Here is a 17808-nt window from a genome sequence, read left to right on the forward strand (position 1 = left end):
TAACAAAAGCAAGCTGTGAGATTACAGAACTTGTAAAAGAAGTGGTCAAAAACCAGTTTTGTAATTATTAGCTGACCACCCACCTCCAGTCTTTCAAAAAAGTTGGAGACCGAGAAAAGAGTTGGCAATTAGAATGTGAGCTTTATAGAGACCAGTCAGGGAGTTGGGAGGTGCCTCCCACGGCCCAGGTAAAGAGGCTTGAGTGAAATACTTTGGAGAGCTTGATATGTACCCCATGGAGTGTAGGGGACATATGTGCTTCCTAGTGTCAGGCCTGAGATCCTACAAACTCCGATGACAGAACACGGAGAGTTTGCTGTTTGGAGAAGACCTAAGCTCCTCACTCACTCCTCTCCATGCTTTGTTTTGCTCCTTACCACCTTGGACCAATGTAAATATATATTTTAAGTATTTATCTCATTGTCTTCCTCAATACTATGTAAGTTCCATGAGGCTGGGATTTTTGTTTATCTTGATCTCTGCTATACACTAATCACTCCATAAATCTACATGTTCGATATTATTCTCATTGTACATGTAGGAAACTAGAACTCAGAAGAATTAAGAAATGCATCCAATATCACACAACTAAGTAGAAGATCCAGAATTTAAAGCTAAATTATGATTCCAGAGTTCATGCTCTGGCTGTCATGCTTTAACGGCTCAGGTATCTGTTTCCCTAAAACATATCCTTTCTTAGGTGGTAGACAGTACCCGATCTAAGACTTTTAGGGAAGTAATATGCCCGTTCTGTACTCTGATCTTACTCAGCACATACCGAATAATGAGGATAACAAATATAAAGATTAACAAAATGGTTATGTAACTTTTACTCAATGCCAAGACATGTTCATAAGTCAGATTATTTAGAATATACTTAATGGGACTTTAAATGCCTAATTATATATAAAGCTATACACTTTATAGTTTTTTCATATATGTCATTTTAAGTATTAAACTATTAGCTCGAATAGCGTTTTTCTTGATAAATATTAGATATTCGCTAACTTAAATGTTGCTTTTTAAAATTGTGGTAAAATACATAGAGCATAAAATTTACTATCTTAGCCATTTTTAAGTGTACTATTCATTAATATTAAGTACATTGAAATTGTTGTACAGCCAATCACCAGAACTTTTTTCATCTTGTGAAACAAAGTCTATACCTATTAACAATTCTCCATTCCCCAGCTCCCCACACCCACTCTCCTACTGTCGGTCTCTGAATTTGACTGCTCTAGGTCCTCCATATAAATAGTATTATTCAATATTTGTCTTTTTATGACTGGCTTTTTTCACTTAATGTCCCAAGATTAATCCATGTTATAACACGTATCAGAATTTGCTTCCTTTTTAAGGCTGAATAATATTCTATGGTATGTAACACTACATTTCATTTATCATTCATCGGCTGATTGACACTTGGGTTGCTTGCACTTATGGGCTACTGTGAATAATGCCGCTGTGAACATGCATATTTTAATCTGCTCGGGGTGCCATAACAAAGTACCACAGACTAAGTGGCCTAAACAACAGAAATTTATTTTCTCACTCTTCTAGAGGCTAGAATTCAAGATCGGGTGTCAGCAAAATTGGTTTCTTCTGAGCCCTCTCTCCTTAGCTTATAGATAGCCATCATCTCCCTGTTTTCATACCGTCTTTTCTGTGTGTGCTTATGTCCTAATCTCTTCTTTTTATAAGAACACCTGTCATATTATCTCATTTAACTTTAAAGACTGTATCTCCAAATACAGACACACTCAGAAGTACTAGAAGTTAGGACTTCAGTAAATGAATTGGGGGTCAGGGGAGAGACACAGTTCTGTCCGTAACACTAAGTGCACAAATATCTGAGAGTCTGCTTTCAGTTCTTTTGGATATATACCAGAAATTGCTGGATCATATGGTAATTCTATTTTTGATTTTTTGAGGAACACAAATATGTTGCTTTCCTGAGTTATCATACTCCCGGACTTCAAATTATACCACAAAACTACAATAATCAAAACGATATGGCATTCGCAGAAAAAGAGATACACAAACCAGTGGAACAGAACTGAGAGCCCAGAAACAAACCTACACATATATGGGCAACTAATTTTTGACAGAGGAGCCAAAAACATAAGGAAGAAAGGAAAGCCTCCTCCATAAATGGTGTTGGGAAAATAGGAAAGCCACATGCAAAAGAATGAAATTAGACAGCTATCTCATACCATACTCAAAATGGATTAAAGACTTGGATATAAGACCTAAAACAATAAAATACGTAGAAGAAAACATAGTTACTAAACTGAAGGACCTTGGTCTTGAAGGGGTTTTTATGAACTTGACCCCAAAGATAAGGGAAGTGAAAGTAAAAATAAATGAATGGGACCACATCAAACTAAAAAGCTTCTGCACAGCAAAAGAAACCATCAACAAAACAAAAAGGCAGCCAACTAAATAGGGGAAGATATTTGCAAACAATACCTCCAAAAGGGGGCTGTTATCCAAAATACATAAAGAACTCATGCAACTCAACAAAAATAAACCCAAAAATCCAATTTAAAAAATGGTCAGAGGATTTAAACACTTACCCAAGAAGACATACAGATGACCAATAGATATTTGAAAAGATGCTCATATCACGAGCTATAGGGGAAATGCAAACCAAACCACAATAAGACACTACCTCCCACCTGGAAGAATGGCTATTATCAACAAGACAAGAAATAGCAAGTGTTGGTGAGGACGTGAAGAAAAGCGAAGCCTTGTACACTGCCGGTAGCAAAATCGGTGCAGCCTCTATGGAAAACAGTATGAAGGTTCCTCAAAAGAAATTAAAACTAGAGCTACCATATGACCCCATCGATCCCTCTTCTGGGTACCTACCCCCCAAAATTCGAAAACACTTATTCGTAAAGATACATGTATCCCTATGTCCACTGCAGCATTATTCACAATAGCAAGGACATGGAAACAAGCAGCGTGTCCTTCAGTGGATGATTGGATAAAGATGTAGTACCTATATACAACAGAATACTACTCAACCATAAAATATGAAATACTGCCATTTGCAACAACATGGATGGATCTTGAGAGTATAGTGCTAAGTGAAATAAATCAGATGGAAAAGGACAAGAATATATGATTTCACTCATATGTGGGATATAAAACAAAGCAATAAATGAACAAACAAGCAAACTTATAGACACAGAAGGGTAGTTATCAGAGGGGAAGGAGAGTGAGGGGGAAATAAAAAGGCTAAAGGGGGTCAAATATATGGTGATGGAGGGAGACAACTTTGGGTGGTGAGCACACAATGCAATATATAGATGATATAGTATAAAACAGTATATCTGAAACTTATATAATGTTATTAACCAATGTCACCCCAGTAAATTTAATTTTTAAAAAGAATTTATACTGAAATATATATTTTTAAGGACAAAACAATAAACAATATGCAATATTTCAAACTGATCATTGGCTTTCATATTTGTTTATGGAGCACCTAGTTTACAATTTAATATAACAACAACAACAAAAAATGCAGCTTTGTAAAGCATGTTTGCCTACTTATTTTTCCTCAAACCTTCCAGTCTATTATTACTCTTCTCTAGAGAACAAGGATCACTGCAGCTCACATCATGCATCATATACTGCACTTGTTTTTGCTGGTTTATATGATTATTTTGAGGTTCCTAGCATATTCGCCTTAGCTACCCTTGCTTTTGGCAAATCTCAAGTGGAGATGATCATAGAAAAGGTGTTTAATGGGAAAACAAAGTTCAGGTCTTAACTCTATTTAATCACAGTGTGACCTTGGTGAGCCACTGTGCCTCCCTGGATCTCAGTTTCCTTATCTGTGAAGTAGAAGGGGCCAGACAGAGATGATACAAGTAAGTAGAAAGGCCTAGTATGATGCAGAAGAGAACTGGAGAAGAGAATTGGAGGACTGGGGAGGACATGCCCAGTCTAAAGGAGGCAGCCACAACCTCACTGCTGCTCAGAAATGTGGGCTTCGAGTTGCCAGCTGTTCTGGTTTCTCATAAGAAGTGGTGGAAAACCGGGTTTTTGTGGGAATTTCCTGTTTCTAAAATTAGCGATAATCCAAACTTAAAAAGTCTTTTTGGATCCAAAACACACTTTCCCAGTCACACTGGGTCTGTGGGCCAACTGTTCGCAACCTCTAGGCCGAACACCCTCCTGGGTGGAGGTCCCCTTACCTGTGTTCCGTGCTGCACCAGCGCTGGCCCTGCAACACTGTAGAAGGTTCCCCAGGCTTCCGTGGGCTACACCCATAGTCTCTTCACCTCAGGGCTTGAAATCTCAGAGCCCAGCTCTCTCACGTTGTAAGGCTGACTGGAATTTTTTTCTCTGTTAAGAAAAAGTTTTCTGAACGGCTGGCAAAAAATCAGGTCTTTATTCAAAACGGCTAGCTCTAAAAAATGTATGTGACCTAAGATATATATTCCATCAAACTTCTGGTTCTTCTAATACCATGTGCTGAGAGATCAAGTTTAAAATCATGACCCTTAGGTGCCTCATGACACCTTTTTAATATTTTGAGATATATCTCACATACCATAAAATTCATCCATTTAAAGTATACAGTTTTATGGGTTTTAGTATATTCCCAGAGTTGTATAACTATCACCAGAATCTAGTTTTAGAACATTTTCAACACTCCAAAAAAGAAACCCCATACCTAAGTCACTCTATTGCCCTCTTATCCTGGCCCCTAAGAACCACTAATCTGCTTTCTGTCTGTATAGATTTGCATATTCTGTACATTTCACATAAATTAAATCACATGTGACCCTTTATAACCAGCTTCTTTCATTAAACATGTTTTTAAGGTTCACTCATGTTGTTGCTTATGTCAGTACTTCGTTATTTTGTGTTGCTGAGTATTTCATTGTGAATTATTTGTCTATTCATCAGTAAGTAGATATTTGAGTTATTTCCATTTTTTGGCTATTATGAATAATGCTGCAGTGAAAATTCATGTACAAGTTTTTGTGTAGGTATATATATATATATCCATTTTTCTCAGATATATACCTTGGAGAATTGTTGGCTCATATGGATTTGAGGACCCACAAAACTGTTTTCTAAAGTAGCTGCACCATTTTACATTCCCATTCACGAAATAGGAGGGCTCCAATTTCTCCACATCCTCTCCAACACTTATCTTTTTTATTATAGCCATCCTAGTGGGTATGAAGTGCTATCTCACTGTGGCTTTGATTTGCATTCCCCTGATGACTAGTGATATTGAGCATTTTTTCATTTACTTATTGGCCATTTGTATTTCAATGGAGGAATGTCTATTCAGATCCTTTGCTCATTTTTAAAGCGAGTTATTTACCTTTTTGTTGTTGAGTTATAAGAGTTTCTTATATAATCTGAGACAAGTCCCTATTAGTCTCATTTTTGTCCCACAATTTTAATCTTCAGAATATTCTACTTACTAAGATAGGAAACTAGTCTAATGCATGTGAAAAACAGTGTAAATAACATTTTTTTTAAAATATGCCTGTGAACATTTTATCAAATTTTGACCATACATTACTGAGGAAATTGGGTATTTATTTTTTCTGTAATCATATTGTATTTTAGTTAAAATAATTCATTAATGTACCTGTTAAATCCAGAAGAATACTCTAGGGGGTTTTTTCTATTTTAATTTTGTTTTAAACATGCTAGTAGCTTACTCATAGTTTCCAAAAATAAAAGATAAATATTAGATTGAAAAATACTTGCAAAATGGCTTTACTTCTAGGGAGGTGAACTCTGGATCACAAGAGGACAGCAGAGAAAGCAGAATTACTTTTTTGTCTAAATCTTATACTACATGTAATGCCATTAAAATAATTTTAAAAAGAAAAGCAATTATAGAATATTCTTGGTTATACCCTTAGTTTTAGGAGGGAAATAAAAATCATAACTAAAAACTCAGACAAGAAGGGGAAAAATTGGTTGTGAGTCTCTCAAGTACATTATATGTTTACAAAATAACAGATGCCATTAGAGAATTTTTAATTATATGAATATAAGTTAAATATTTTTAAGATTATATTTAATTACCTATAAAACATGAAACCTCCCCCCAAAATAGAAATAAAAATCAAGAGGCATGCTACAATTACATATTTTCTGCCACCTTGTTTTTTTTGTTTTGCTGTTTAAGTCAATAAAGAATTTATCTTTCTCATAAGGCTTAACACCAGGCAGAATCATTTTCTATCCACAGGAGCAGTGAATGGCATCTTAACAGTTGAAAGGCAAAAGTCATATTAGGCCCATAACTATATCCTTGTTTCAATCCAAAAAATAACCTGAGCAATGTTTATTGCTACACAGTGCCTCTCAGAGTGTCCCTTGAAAACTGATGGTTTACTTAACCCAAGAAATTTGTAGTTTATAATATAAAGTCAACGGCTCAATGGGAAAAGGCCACATTCACCCTGCTCTTTAAAATCAATCAGAACAGACTCCCTTTCCCATACTGTATAACCCATCTTGTGTTTTTGAAAAGCAAGAGGACTTTTTTTTTACATGTCCAGAATTTAGGAGAAAATGTATCAAGCCAAAAGTGAAGTAGCTTTAATCCCTTGACTTCCACATGCTCGAATATCACCAAATGGAAGACCTGTGGAAGATCCCCCTACGGCCTCCTAGAACTAGTCTGTATTTTCACAATTTTCTCTTGTCTTTTATGATCAGGAAAAGATATAAAAGAACCTGATTTACTAAGATACACAAATCCTTTTGACTTTTTTTAATATTGAAAATGTCAAGATATCTATTCGTGTATCTTCAATTAATAGATATGTACTGAAATGGAATTATGTGTGGTTCCCAGACTAGAGAAGGACAGAGGAATACAATGTCCTCGTCTCCCATTCACCTAGGAGGCTCAGACAAGAAACTCAGAGGATGACTTTAGATGGAGGTTTTCGGTAGGGGTGAACTCTGAGCTAATCTCAGGAGGGGGACAAGACCTGGTAAAGGGAAAAGTGAGTGGAAGGTGAGAGAGTGAAGTCTTCTCAACTCCTGCTCTCAGCCCTACTGCCCTGGGAAAGCCACAGCCCACTGCCAAATTTGTTTCATGTGGCCAATGGCCAGCCCCTTCTCCCAACTTGTCTAACACCAATATCACACTCTTCCACCATTATTTGTGGATATTGTGTTTCTGCAAAACCATCACATGGCAAATTTCCACAGGTTAAAAACCTAACTAACTTTTATTTCAGTGATGGAAAGATTGTACATTCCTGAGCCCTTAAATTAATTCTCAATTTAAATATGAAAATGGACCAATTACTTAAACAGTTAACTACAGTTATATCATGACAAAACAAGGTTGTTTCTTTTCATAAATGACTCTTCATTATGACTGTCTTGTTTTTGTTATTACATTCCTTTGGCTTTTATCGTTGTTCTAAGGCACATTTAGGCTATCCTCACAAAGCACATAATACAGTGCTCTGTACTTATTTAATTCATTGTTACTCAGTGTAGGCCTTGAACCAGCAGCATAAGCATCATCTGGGAGCTCCTTAGAGAGGCAAATTCATTGGTTCCACCTCAGACTGACTGAATCAGACAGAAACTCTGGAGGGTGGGACCCAGGAAATTGGGTTTTAATCAGCCCTCTAGGGGATTCTAATGCACACTGAAGTTTGAGAACCATGAATGTAATTGAATATTTCTTACTAAAAATGAAAAAGAGAAAACAATGGAAAGCAATCATCAATGCTAACGATGCACAAGGTTATCTTTTCTAAACTAGCAAAGCATGAATACTGTGAGAGTAGAACATGAGCAGCGAGAACCAACTATTCACAAAGTTGGCCAGTGGGCCTCTAGATTCACAGCAATTCTCCCTCACAAGGTGTGGGACCACAGATCACCTCTCATAAATGTGAAGAAATGTTTCATGCACCAAAACAGAAAATTCACTACTGATAAGATTAAAAAAAAAAAAAATTAAACTCAAGTGAGCATATCTCCAGGCTTAACCATATTTCCTTCAAACTCCTCCCAATTTATTTTCATCCCCAAAAGCTTTCATATCTTGGCCTATTTAGCCACAACTTTGGAGGTGTCCTTGAATTTTGTTCTGGAGGTCACGGGCTCGTTATCATTATTATTTTTTTTTTTTCCAGTAAAGGGTTACCTTCCAGTTCAACATTTACCTTGGAAGAGGGGACCATCTACTTGACTTCTGAGCCAAACGCTCTGGAAATGCAGGATGATAATGCCTCCGTACTCGATGTTTATTTAGTAAGTGATTTTTAGTTTCTTCTCACCTTCCCTTCTAGTTTACAAATGGACTGAGGTCCTGGATTACATCACGCGTGCTTGGTTTTTAAATGAAAAAGTAGTACCATCACTTCTACAAATGGTGTCTCTTTTCACAAGCCATGTTTTCCCATTGTGTAGAACATTACACAAAGGACATCTAGGGTGAGATACTAAATCACCATATGTAATAAGAGAACAAATCTCCTAATGCTGGGGCAAAGTGAGGCTCTTCAGTTTTATGCCCAAAGTAATGACTTCTTTGACTCGAATATATATCCCCTTGCATGTGAATCATCTTCATTTGGGGATGACTGCCTTGATAAATTGTTAACCTGAGGTACAGCATCAGGTTGTGGGAGGAACCTGAATTCAGCACCAAGAACTTTGACTCACTCCCTCCCTCAGTTGTCACCAACCAGCCATGTAATCGGAGTAAGAACCTCTCCAGCTGTGTGTCCTTATTTGCCAGAGGAGGGAAATAATGACCGCCCTGCCCACCTCACAAGGATGCTTGAAAGATCACGAGTGAGCATTCATGTGGACACATTTAGTGCCTTTCAAGTTGTCTCTAGAGGCATAATTGAATTGTTAGACGAGGCCTAGAAAGATACTCCGATGGCTAGACTATAGAGGAGACTGTTTTCTCTGCAAAATACATCTCACACTCATTCTTTATGTCCTTGAATACCTGCACCAACTCTCACGAAATGGAAAGTGTGATTTGGAATTTTCTACTTCTTAACGTTTTGCAAAACCCAAGTCAGTACACTACATCATTCAGTATGCAGGCTTGACACTGGGAATCAACACTACTGTCTCATGGTAGCACATCTCCACACCCCATTTTATGCTTCTCCACATCCCCCAACCTAGTACTGTATTTCCTCAAGTGTTACTCTGCAGGACATCAGTCACCCAAAATGTTACTCCTCAGCCCAAGGCCCTCTAGTGTCTTCCCACCTCTCCTGGAGAAAAATCCACAGTCCGCAAGGCCCAACACCAGTCTGGTCTCCACTGCCTCTCTGAGCTCCTCTCCTGCCTCTGTCTTTCTTGCTGATGCTGTTTCAGCCACACTGGCCTCCTTGGCACTCCTCCCACAGACCAAGCACGTTTCTCCCTCAGGATCTTGGCATTTACTACTACTGTCTGGGCACTATCTCACTGTCCCATGCTCACTCCCTCACTTCCTTCAGGTCTCAGCCCAAATATCTCCTTCTCAGAGAGGCTTTTCTTGACCCTCCCTCACAACCATTATGAAAGGATTTTTTTAAACTCCTGAATATCCTGGTTGTAGCACACAGAACTTTTTTCCACTGAGCAATGCTCTTCCCCACATTGCCCCCTTTTTTAAAAACAGTAAGGTATAGTATATTGCAGAAAAGCTGGTTCTTCTCCACAACCAAAAAGATAGGGAATTAAAAAGGAACAAAACATACAATGTTTTTTTGGTCTCATAGTACGTTTGGTTTCATCTGAAAGTAGAAATCAGGAAAGCTGAAATGAAAGACCAAGTGAAATCTCATCTTCATGAGCTAAGGGTTCATGGCACTTGTAAGTATCTTTAAAAAGACAGATTTGCACCAACCAGAGGCATGTGATACTCCTGAGTGGACTGCAAGATCACAAGGTAGTTAAATGGCGTTGCTGATGCCAATTCCTTATCCTTTATTTCTTTGATAGAAAAGTTAATTGTCTTATTAGTCATTTTGGTTATTCCTCCCTGGTACCATCAGTTTCATTTATGAGAACACTGCTATTTATTTGGTTTTAGTAGTGTCTAATTTTATTGCTGTATGTCTTTGATATTGAAAAGCAGAGCATTTCAGAAAAGGGTAACGCTTGCCTCAGAAGCAAGGAAAAGCCCCAATATTAATCATTGGTTGTATTGAGAGCACTTGAGGACCAGTTAGAAAAAAAGAATCATGGGAGTTTAGAACTGAAAGAAAGGGTGGTGGTGGTGAGCTGGCTGCCGTGGTCTGCTGACCAGTCTTCCCAGCACAGCTTTTGTTGCAGTTCACAAACATTGAGGGAAAGGAAGAGGGGAGTCAGGCTGTGGAGAGAGTCACAAAACAGTAGAAATTTCTCTCATCAAGCCTGGAAAAAAACTGGTCTGGTGAAATTTGGAGAAACAACTATAAAATGAGAAAATTTTTAAATATTAATTCATTCACAATAACTATTAAATGTTAATTTAAACAAATTTTTTATGAAAATAACTTTTCCAGAACAAAAATTTAGTGAGAAGAGTGGCATGATTTTACATTTTTTCAATTCTTAATGTCTAACTTAACAAAAGCTGGATTCTTGTGTTCCTAAATTAGATTGTTGCAATATCATTGTGCTCCACTGTACTCTCATGAGAGGGAATGAGGATAAAAAAGGAAATAACATCTTAGTGTTAATAGGAAAATAGTTTAACCTTATGGGTTCCTGGAAATGGTACCCCCCAACAGTTTTTCTAGTACTTTAACCTGGTCCCTTCACCTGTTGCAGAACCAGACGGGACATGAATTAGAGAGAAATAGGCATCTGTGCCTATCTCTGCCTCTCATTAATCATCAACCTTGAATTAACTTTTTTGGGGCCTCAGCTTTCTCACCTATAAAATGGATCAGGAAATCATCTCTAAGACCCCATCCAGCTCTGACCAGCTATGACTTATTCTAAATTACAAGGAGTTGCAGAAATAAGGTTTTTCCAGAGTAGCTACAGTTGTTTCTCTATATTTCACTGTTTCATCACATATTCTACCATAGACCTTCACAGTAGTTAAACTTATGTTTTATGGCAATACATCTAGAAAGTTCTGCACCATTAACTTGTAATTTCAGGGTGTGTTTTCATGCTGGAGATTTTTATTTATTTTGCACGCTCTTCCAGATTTGAAAGGATACAGCTCATTGCCCTGCCTTCGATGTTTTAATACTCCTCAACACTGTGAAAGAGTGAATGGAAAAGAAAAGCACAAGAAGGGAAAACCAATCTTGCCTACACCTTTGTCTCTCCATCCTCTTAACCTAATTAGAATCCTCTTAATCACAGCCATCCTTATGGGAAGGGCAGTTGGAGGCTTCTGTGTAACACTGTGTTCAGTACTGTAACCAAACATGGATTTCTCTTAATGTTTCCCTCCTTGCCATACAGCTTTCTCTATTGTTAGTTGTAACCTAATCGCCAAGTGTTATTATTCGTATATTAATGGACACTACTGTTTATATCCCTTTAAAAATATTTAAACCCAAATGATTTATGCACATAATAAAACCCAAATAACATCCAAAATTTCCTTTTTAAGGATCCACCCACATTTTGTGCACGTAAATTAGGCCAACTATCCTGCTTTTTCCTGTGATTTGACAAAATTAAAAGGAAAGGTTGCCTTAAAAAGCAGCTAATGGTTCCATTGTCCTTGTTAAAACATTTGGTTCAGGCTCCATGTTCCTAGCTATCCTCACTGCTTTGAAAAGGCCATTCGCCTTCATGCTCCAGAGTTCCAGGCTATCTGAATCATTTGCAGATATTCAAATCAAGGAATGTATTTCAGAAGATGATTTTATCCAGTGCCCAAAGATGTGTTTTCCATTGAATTTTGAGTTGATGACACAGATTAGGGTATTTAAAAGAATACAACAGAGATAAGCGGGCTCTCTTGATTTAAAATAGGCAATCATGCCGTCTTCATAATAGAGCTAGATTCTACTGTTTGAATAGCCTCTGATATTCTAAGGCACTGACGCTGTCACAGTATCTGTTATTTCAGTTCCTAATGCCGTTTCCTTGCCTGGTATAGAATGCAATTTGGTGTCAATGGGAAGAGGAACAACTAACAAAGCCATTGCAGCTGAAAATATCATGGGTCACTAGCTGGGGAGGGATGAGAAAGTGGGAGATGATATTGTAATTTAAATAACAGAAATTTGAAAGATGGCTACCACACGACAGTGACTTTCTTGCTTTAGTCTCGAGATGTGCCCTTTTTTCCTTACTTCCCATCTTAACATCCTCTCAGTAATACGTACTTTCATCCAGATATGTGTCTCTGCAAAAGTAGCTGTGGGCAAAGGAAAAGAAATAGTTAAGCCATTTCTTAGCCATGCCAGTACTGGAGATTAGTACTCTGATGTGCAGCTGTCGGACAGCTTGATTATTGAATGTGTCTTTAGGGTGGTTAATAATACTCTTTGATCATGGAAAGAAGGGTGGCAAAGAAGTGAAAATGATTGAATTAACAGCTTATCATACTCTCATGCATGGGAAAAGCTTGAGAAAAAGAAGAAAAACATTTTAAATTAGGTCACAGGGGTCTTAGAAAATTTAGTGGAACTTTTTGGCAAGGAAACTGCACTTCTGGATTCGATTCCATTGGCATTGAGGTTAATGATTTAATGTGAAGTATCAGATCTCTTTAATCACTCCTTGTCTGAGCCAGTGTTGGCTGATGTGAGGGGTGTTTATTTCAAACAGTGGCAATTCTGTTGCTTCAGCAGAGAACTAGATTCCTTACCAACCAAAGATGCTGCTCTTCAGCTTGTAAGACATTTAACCAAAATGCCACTTCCTTCGACCATACGACTACTTGTTGAGAAGATTTCAGAAAGGGCTAAATAGGGCCCTTTTTCATTCCCAGAAATGCTTGACCCCCTTAAGTCATTAACCCAATTATATTTCTAAGACATAGGGAAGAGCCGAAAGAATGAATCCCACTGCCTGAGCCCCATGGCACCTAGAAGTAATTCCTGTACTGAAACGAGAGACACAAGCTTCAAATTAATGAGGCAACCTGTCGGTCTGGATTAGGCAGTCACCCATAGGATTAAAAAAAAAAAAAAAACAGTATTAAACTACTGTTTAAAAATTAGCTTAGGGAATTGGAGTTGGAGTTATAAAGGTATACTGGCTTTTCAGTTAAATTAGGCCCAAAGTTAGCAATTGAATGACAGCCTGTAAGGCTTTGGTAGTTTTTTGTTCTTTCCTAGCCTTACAGTGAATTGTGGCCTCACAGGCCAGCTTGATTTCCACCTTCTTTGAGGCCAGTTCTGTTCTGCAACTTGCCTGAGTCTCTTATCACATCCAGGCCCTCCACAGGTAGCCCCATAATTTTCCATTCTTTGCCTCCTAACACTGGCCTCTCTCCTCTTGCCCGCTGCCTCCAGACTCTCCCTTATCTCCTTTATTGCTTCTCTTTCTGATTTCTATTTCCGTATCCTCCCTTATCATAAGAAGCCAGTGTTTGCTAGCCTCCTGAGCCTTTCCAACTTTCGGGAAAAGAGTGTTTGACAAAGAACAGTCTCTGATGATGTGAACTTGGTATACTGGGCCCTGAGCCTGCAGGAAACAAATAGCAAACTCAAGAGGAACCAGATTAGGAAACAAAGGAGAATTTTACGGAAAGCAAGTTTAAATCATATCGTCGGCCTAGTGAATAGGGTTGTCATCATTCATACCCTTCACTCTCTTAGGATCTGAGAAGGAATGGAAAAATGTGGCAGAAGGGAGAATTTATAAAGTACTGTACACTTAATAAAAAATAAGGCCTTCCTGAATGTGATGAACGGTATGAGGAGGACTCAGGAATGGGGATGTGAGGGCTTAGCTTTCCTTCGGTTTGTCTCTGCCTGTGTTAGTTTGCTAGGGTTGCTGTAACAAAGAACCACAGCCTGGGTAGCTTAAACGACAGAAATTTGTCTCAGTTCTGGGGGCCAGAAATCCTAGACCAAGGTGTTGGCAGGGCCATGTCCCTTCTGAAGGCTCTAGGAGAGAATCCTTCCTTGCTCCTTCCAGCTCTGGTGGTCCTCATCTTCCCTGGCGATGACTTGCAACACTCTAATCTCTGCCTCTATCTTCACATGGCCTTCTTCCCTGTGCCTCTGTGTGTCCTCTCTTCTTCTCATGAGGACACCAGTCATTGGATTAAGGGCCCACTCTAACCCAGTGTGACCTTATCTTAACTTATAGATGTAATTACATCTGCAAATACCTTATTTCCAAATAAGGTCACATGCCAAGATTCTAGTTGGACATGAATTTGGGGGGCTCACTATTCAACCAACTACACTGCCTTACTCAGGGCCCTGTGAATTGCTTCTTACCATGCACGGTCCCACGTTCCTATTCACTTTTCATCTCCCTGGCTAAATCACTGTGAGGTTGGGTAGATATTTCCAAATTATTTTGGATCCTCACAAAAAGGTGTAAAATAAATGAATGCATTAAGAGGTACACTCATCTTTGGGGTCATATCATGTATTAGAAGTAAAATCCCTGAGGTAGACCAGGGCATTGGTATTTTTAAAAGCTCCCCACACATCCAGGTCTGAGATGCACTGAACTGGTTGACAGGATCTTTCAGGTCTGAGCCTCTGAGTCCAAAGAAGATGTGCTAGATATAAGGGAGAGCTGTGTCCCTTCCCAGGATCCCCCATAAGATGGTTCTCAGCAAGCTTTGCTTTACATTAGAGAAAAAATGCGCTTGATTCTGAGGCGAACCCTAAGAGCCTCCTACCACATTCAAGTTTATGAATTGGGCTTGCGATTGTGTTCCTGCTTCCCGCAGACCCTACTGCCACCTACTGGTAGGAAGGCACCTCTGACTAAGGGAGATAAGTGACTGAAGTCCTTGAATTGAAACCTAATTAGGAGTGAGTGTTTCCACAGACGATTTCCACCCCATGTCCTTTATCGTAGCCTCTCAGTGCCTGCGCGTTTGGCAAGGACATATCACTCAGATGTCACAGGCAACTCCCTCTGACAGGCCCAGCACCTACCACTTTTCAGGTTGAACTGAAGGCTACAGGTACAGTCAGACACAAAACTGCAGGTACTAACCTTCTCTAGGACTCAAGTGTGCCCTTCTAATCCATCAAGGCCAGTTCCACTTGAGCCTCTTTGAAAAGGCTCCCAGGCGGTTTGGGGATTCAACACAGAACATGGTTCTTTCTACTAGGCAGCAACTTCAACAAAGTATCAACAAAGATGAGGTAGAAAAAGCCTTTTGTTCACTTTCAGTCTTTGGCAGGTCATCCTTACAGTCACTCAGCTCCTAGGTGACTGTAGCTTCTGAAGTAACCCCCTACAGGGGATAGAATTAAGTATAATAAAGTTGAAATGTAGCCTTTTTGACTTCCTAAATTTCGGTAATGGCTACTTTATTCGTTTTGTAAGGCTGCCATAACAAAGTCCTACAAACTAGGTAGCTTAAATAACAGAAAATTACCGTCTCATAGTTCTGGAAACCAGCAGTTCAAAATCAAGGTGTCAGCAGAGTTAGTTCCTTCTGAGGGCTGTGAGGGAAATCTAGGTTTTCTTCTTGGCTTGTAGATGGCTATTTTCTCCCTGTATCTTCACATTGTCTTTCCTCTGTGTCCAAATTTCCTCTTTTTATAAAAACACCACTTGTACTGGATTAGGGCCCACCCAAGTGACCTTATTTTAACTTGATTATCTCTGTAAAGATCCTATCTCCAAATAAAGTCACATTCTGAAATATTGGGAGGTTAGAACTTATGAATTTGGGGTAGGCACAGACTAACCCATAATGGTTAAAAATGCTGAGAAGGGAAAGGCTTGATGGGGGTGTAGCTTCTAATCCCTACCCTCTAGACCATTTCCAGGGGCCACTGGCATCTTATGCTTTCCTTCTCTGTATGCGTGAGAGAAGCCAGTGGCCTCATCCAAAGGCAGTGCTTCTGTTTGAATGAAACTAGGCCCATATTCTTCCCCACAACATTTTCCTAATGTGGCAGAAGGCAGGGGTCAGAATTAATTCAGTTGCGGCCCTAGGGCTATGTGACTGACGTATTAGACAATAAGGTAGGCATTTGGATTTACAATTAGCAGAACTCACTCATGCTAAAAAGTCCACTGTAGAATTGTCACTGATGCCCTCAGGCTTCCCTTGGGTCTTTGGAAAACAAATTATTCAAAAGGGAACTCTGCTACAATATTGTTGCTGCATTAACAGTTTTGAAATGAGAGGCCATAACCCTAAATTCATCCCATGAGATGTCCAAGATGAGTGCCAGCTTTTTTCTTGGGTCTGTTTTCATCTTATCAGGAATCTATCTGCTGGTTGGTATGGAATGCTTTGATAGGGCACTTGGAGGCTGGCAGGAGGCCTGGCACTCCATGTGCTGCCAACGCCTCAGACTTTAACATTCTCCCAGATCGGTCACGACATGGTAGTTTTCATTAGAATTGTGCACACCCTTCGAGGACATTCCAAGTCCCACTTTCTGCCTCAAGGCTTATTGGTTAAAGACCTGCAGTTCCCTGGCCCTTGGGAAAGAGTAATTTCACCTCTCATTCCAAGTCTAAATAATTTTTTTTAAGTGCAAAGGTAGGAAATTTGGACCCAAGGTTCTCTTAAGTTCCCTCCATCTATGGAATCCCATAGCAGTGCAGTCTGACTCCATTCATACACCGGGTCCTGATTGCTACAGCACCAGCGTGTGTAGTTGTTTCACTTCCCAAGAAAATGGCGAGCTTTTGGATTCTGCTGCTACTGGACAAAGGCGAAAACTCCCACTCCGGTCTATCCCCAAGTGACTGCGCCTTGTAAAGTAACCTCCAATCTGAGGTAGATATGAATATAATAAAATGTAACTATAGAGCCTTAGGTAAAAGGAAAAAGAAAAAAGATTTCACAGAGCTGCATCCTCAGAAATCCCTGAATTTCAAACACAGGGCAATCTAGTGACCCTGAGATGGAGGGGACTCCAGAGTCAGGGTGAAGCATTGTGAAGCCTTCATGTGCATGACTGGTGATGCTGTGAGTTTAGACTAAAATGAGTGGTGAGGCAGGACCAGTCGATGCTCTCACAGCGACAGAAGGAACATCAGCCAAAAGAATAAGACAATAAAAAATAGAAAGGAAATAGAGCAAGGCTGGGGGAAATAATTCAGGAATTGCTGATGGAAACAGGAGTTGGTATAAGAAAAGGAAATAAGGGACTTACTACCTACAATAGCCTGGAGAAAAATGCTTTACTCAGAGGGATTTTGGCAAACAATTTCTACTTGAAACCAAAATGAGATGATGCTTAGACACCAGACAGGAAAAGATCCTGCTTCCATGGGGTCCTAGGGCTGAAACCTGAGGTAGCTGTAGTTAAAAAAGAACATCACCCCTAAGGGATCATCAGAGCAGTATGGTACTTTGGCATAAAAACAGATATATAGATCAGTGAATTAGAATAGAGAGCCCAGATACGAATCTTTGCTTATACCATTAACCTACAACAATGGAGGCAAGGATATGCAATGGGGTAAACGCAGCCCCTTCGGTAAGTGGCATTGGGAAAACTGGACAGATACATGCAAAAAAATGAAATTGGACCACTTTCCTACAGCATATACAAGATTAAACTCAAAATGGATTAAAGACTTAAATGTTAAACCTGAAACTATAAAACTCCTAGAAGAAAACATAGTAAACTCTGACATCATTCTATCTTTTTGGATATATCTCCTTGGGCATGGGAGACAAAACTAAAAAACAAATGGGATTACATCAAA

The 17808-nt window shown here is 39.2% G+C and overlaps 1 protein-coding gene and 1 long non-coding RNA gene across 9 annotated transcripts in view; one reads left to right on the forward strand and one right to left on the reverse strand.

The window, feature by feature from the left end:
- PIP5K1B (phosphatidylinositol-4-phosphate 5-kinase type 1 beta) overlaps positions 1-17808 on the forward strand; it is a 281846-nt gene that overhangs the window by 259798 nt on the left and 4240 nt on the right. For 5 of the 7 annotated variants that reach the window (XM_039836789.1, XM_039836768.1, XM_039836464.1 and 2 more), the window contains 2 exons: positions 8157-8274; positions 11176-11573. The exons of 1 other annotated variant lie outside the window; for it this stretch is intronic. In XM_039836789.1, the coding sequence (XP_039692723.1) occupies positions 8157-8274; positions 11176-11181 (124 nt within the window). In that variant the 3' untranslated portion in view covers positions 11182-11573. Of the gene's footprint in view, positions 1-8156; positions 8275-11175; positions 11574-17808 lie in introns of those variants that run through there. One more of the 7 variants, XM_039836622.1, reaches the window with a different exon arrangement.
- LOC120582020 (uncharacterized) overlaps positions 1-17808 on the reverse strand; it is a 40535-nt gene that overhangs the window by 4608 nt on the left and 18119 nt on the right. Inside the window, exons 1-3 of one of the 2 annotated variants that reach the window (XR_005647445.1) lie at positions 9756-9766; positions 6896-6903; positions 4209-4359 (exon numbers count right to left, since the gene is read on the reverse strand). This is a non-coding gene — a long non-coding RNA (uncharacterized LOC120582020). Of the gene's footprint in view, positions 1-4208; positions 4360-6895; positions 6904-9755; positions 9767-17808 lie in introns of those variants that run through there. The other variant, XR_005647441.1, reaches the window with a different exon arrangement.

Source organism: Pteropus medius, unplaced genomic scaffold (assembly GCF_902729225.1).
Source record: "Pteropus medius unplaced genomic scaffold, Ma_sr-lr_union100, whole genome shotgun sequence".
Taxonomy (NCBI): domain Eukaryota; kingdom Metazoa; phylum Chordata; class Mammalia; order Chiroptera; family Pteropodidae; genus Pteropus; species Pteropus medius.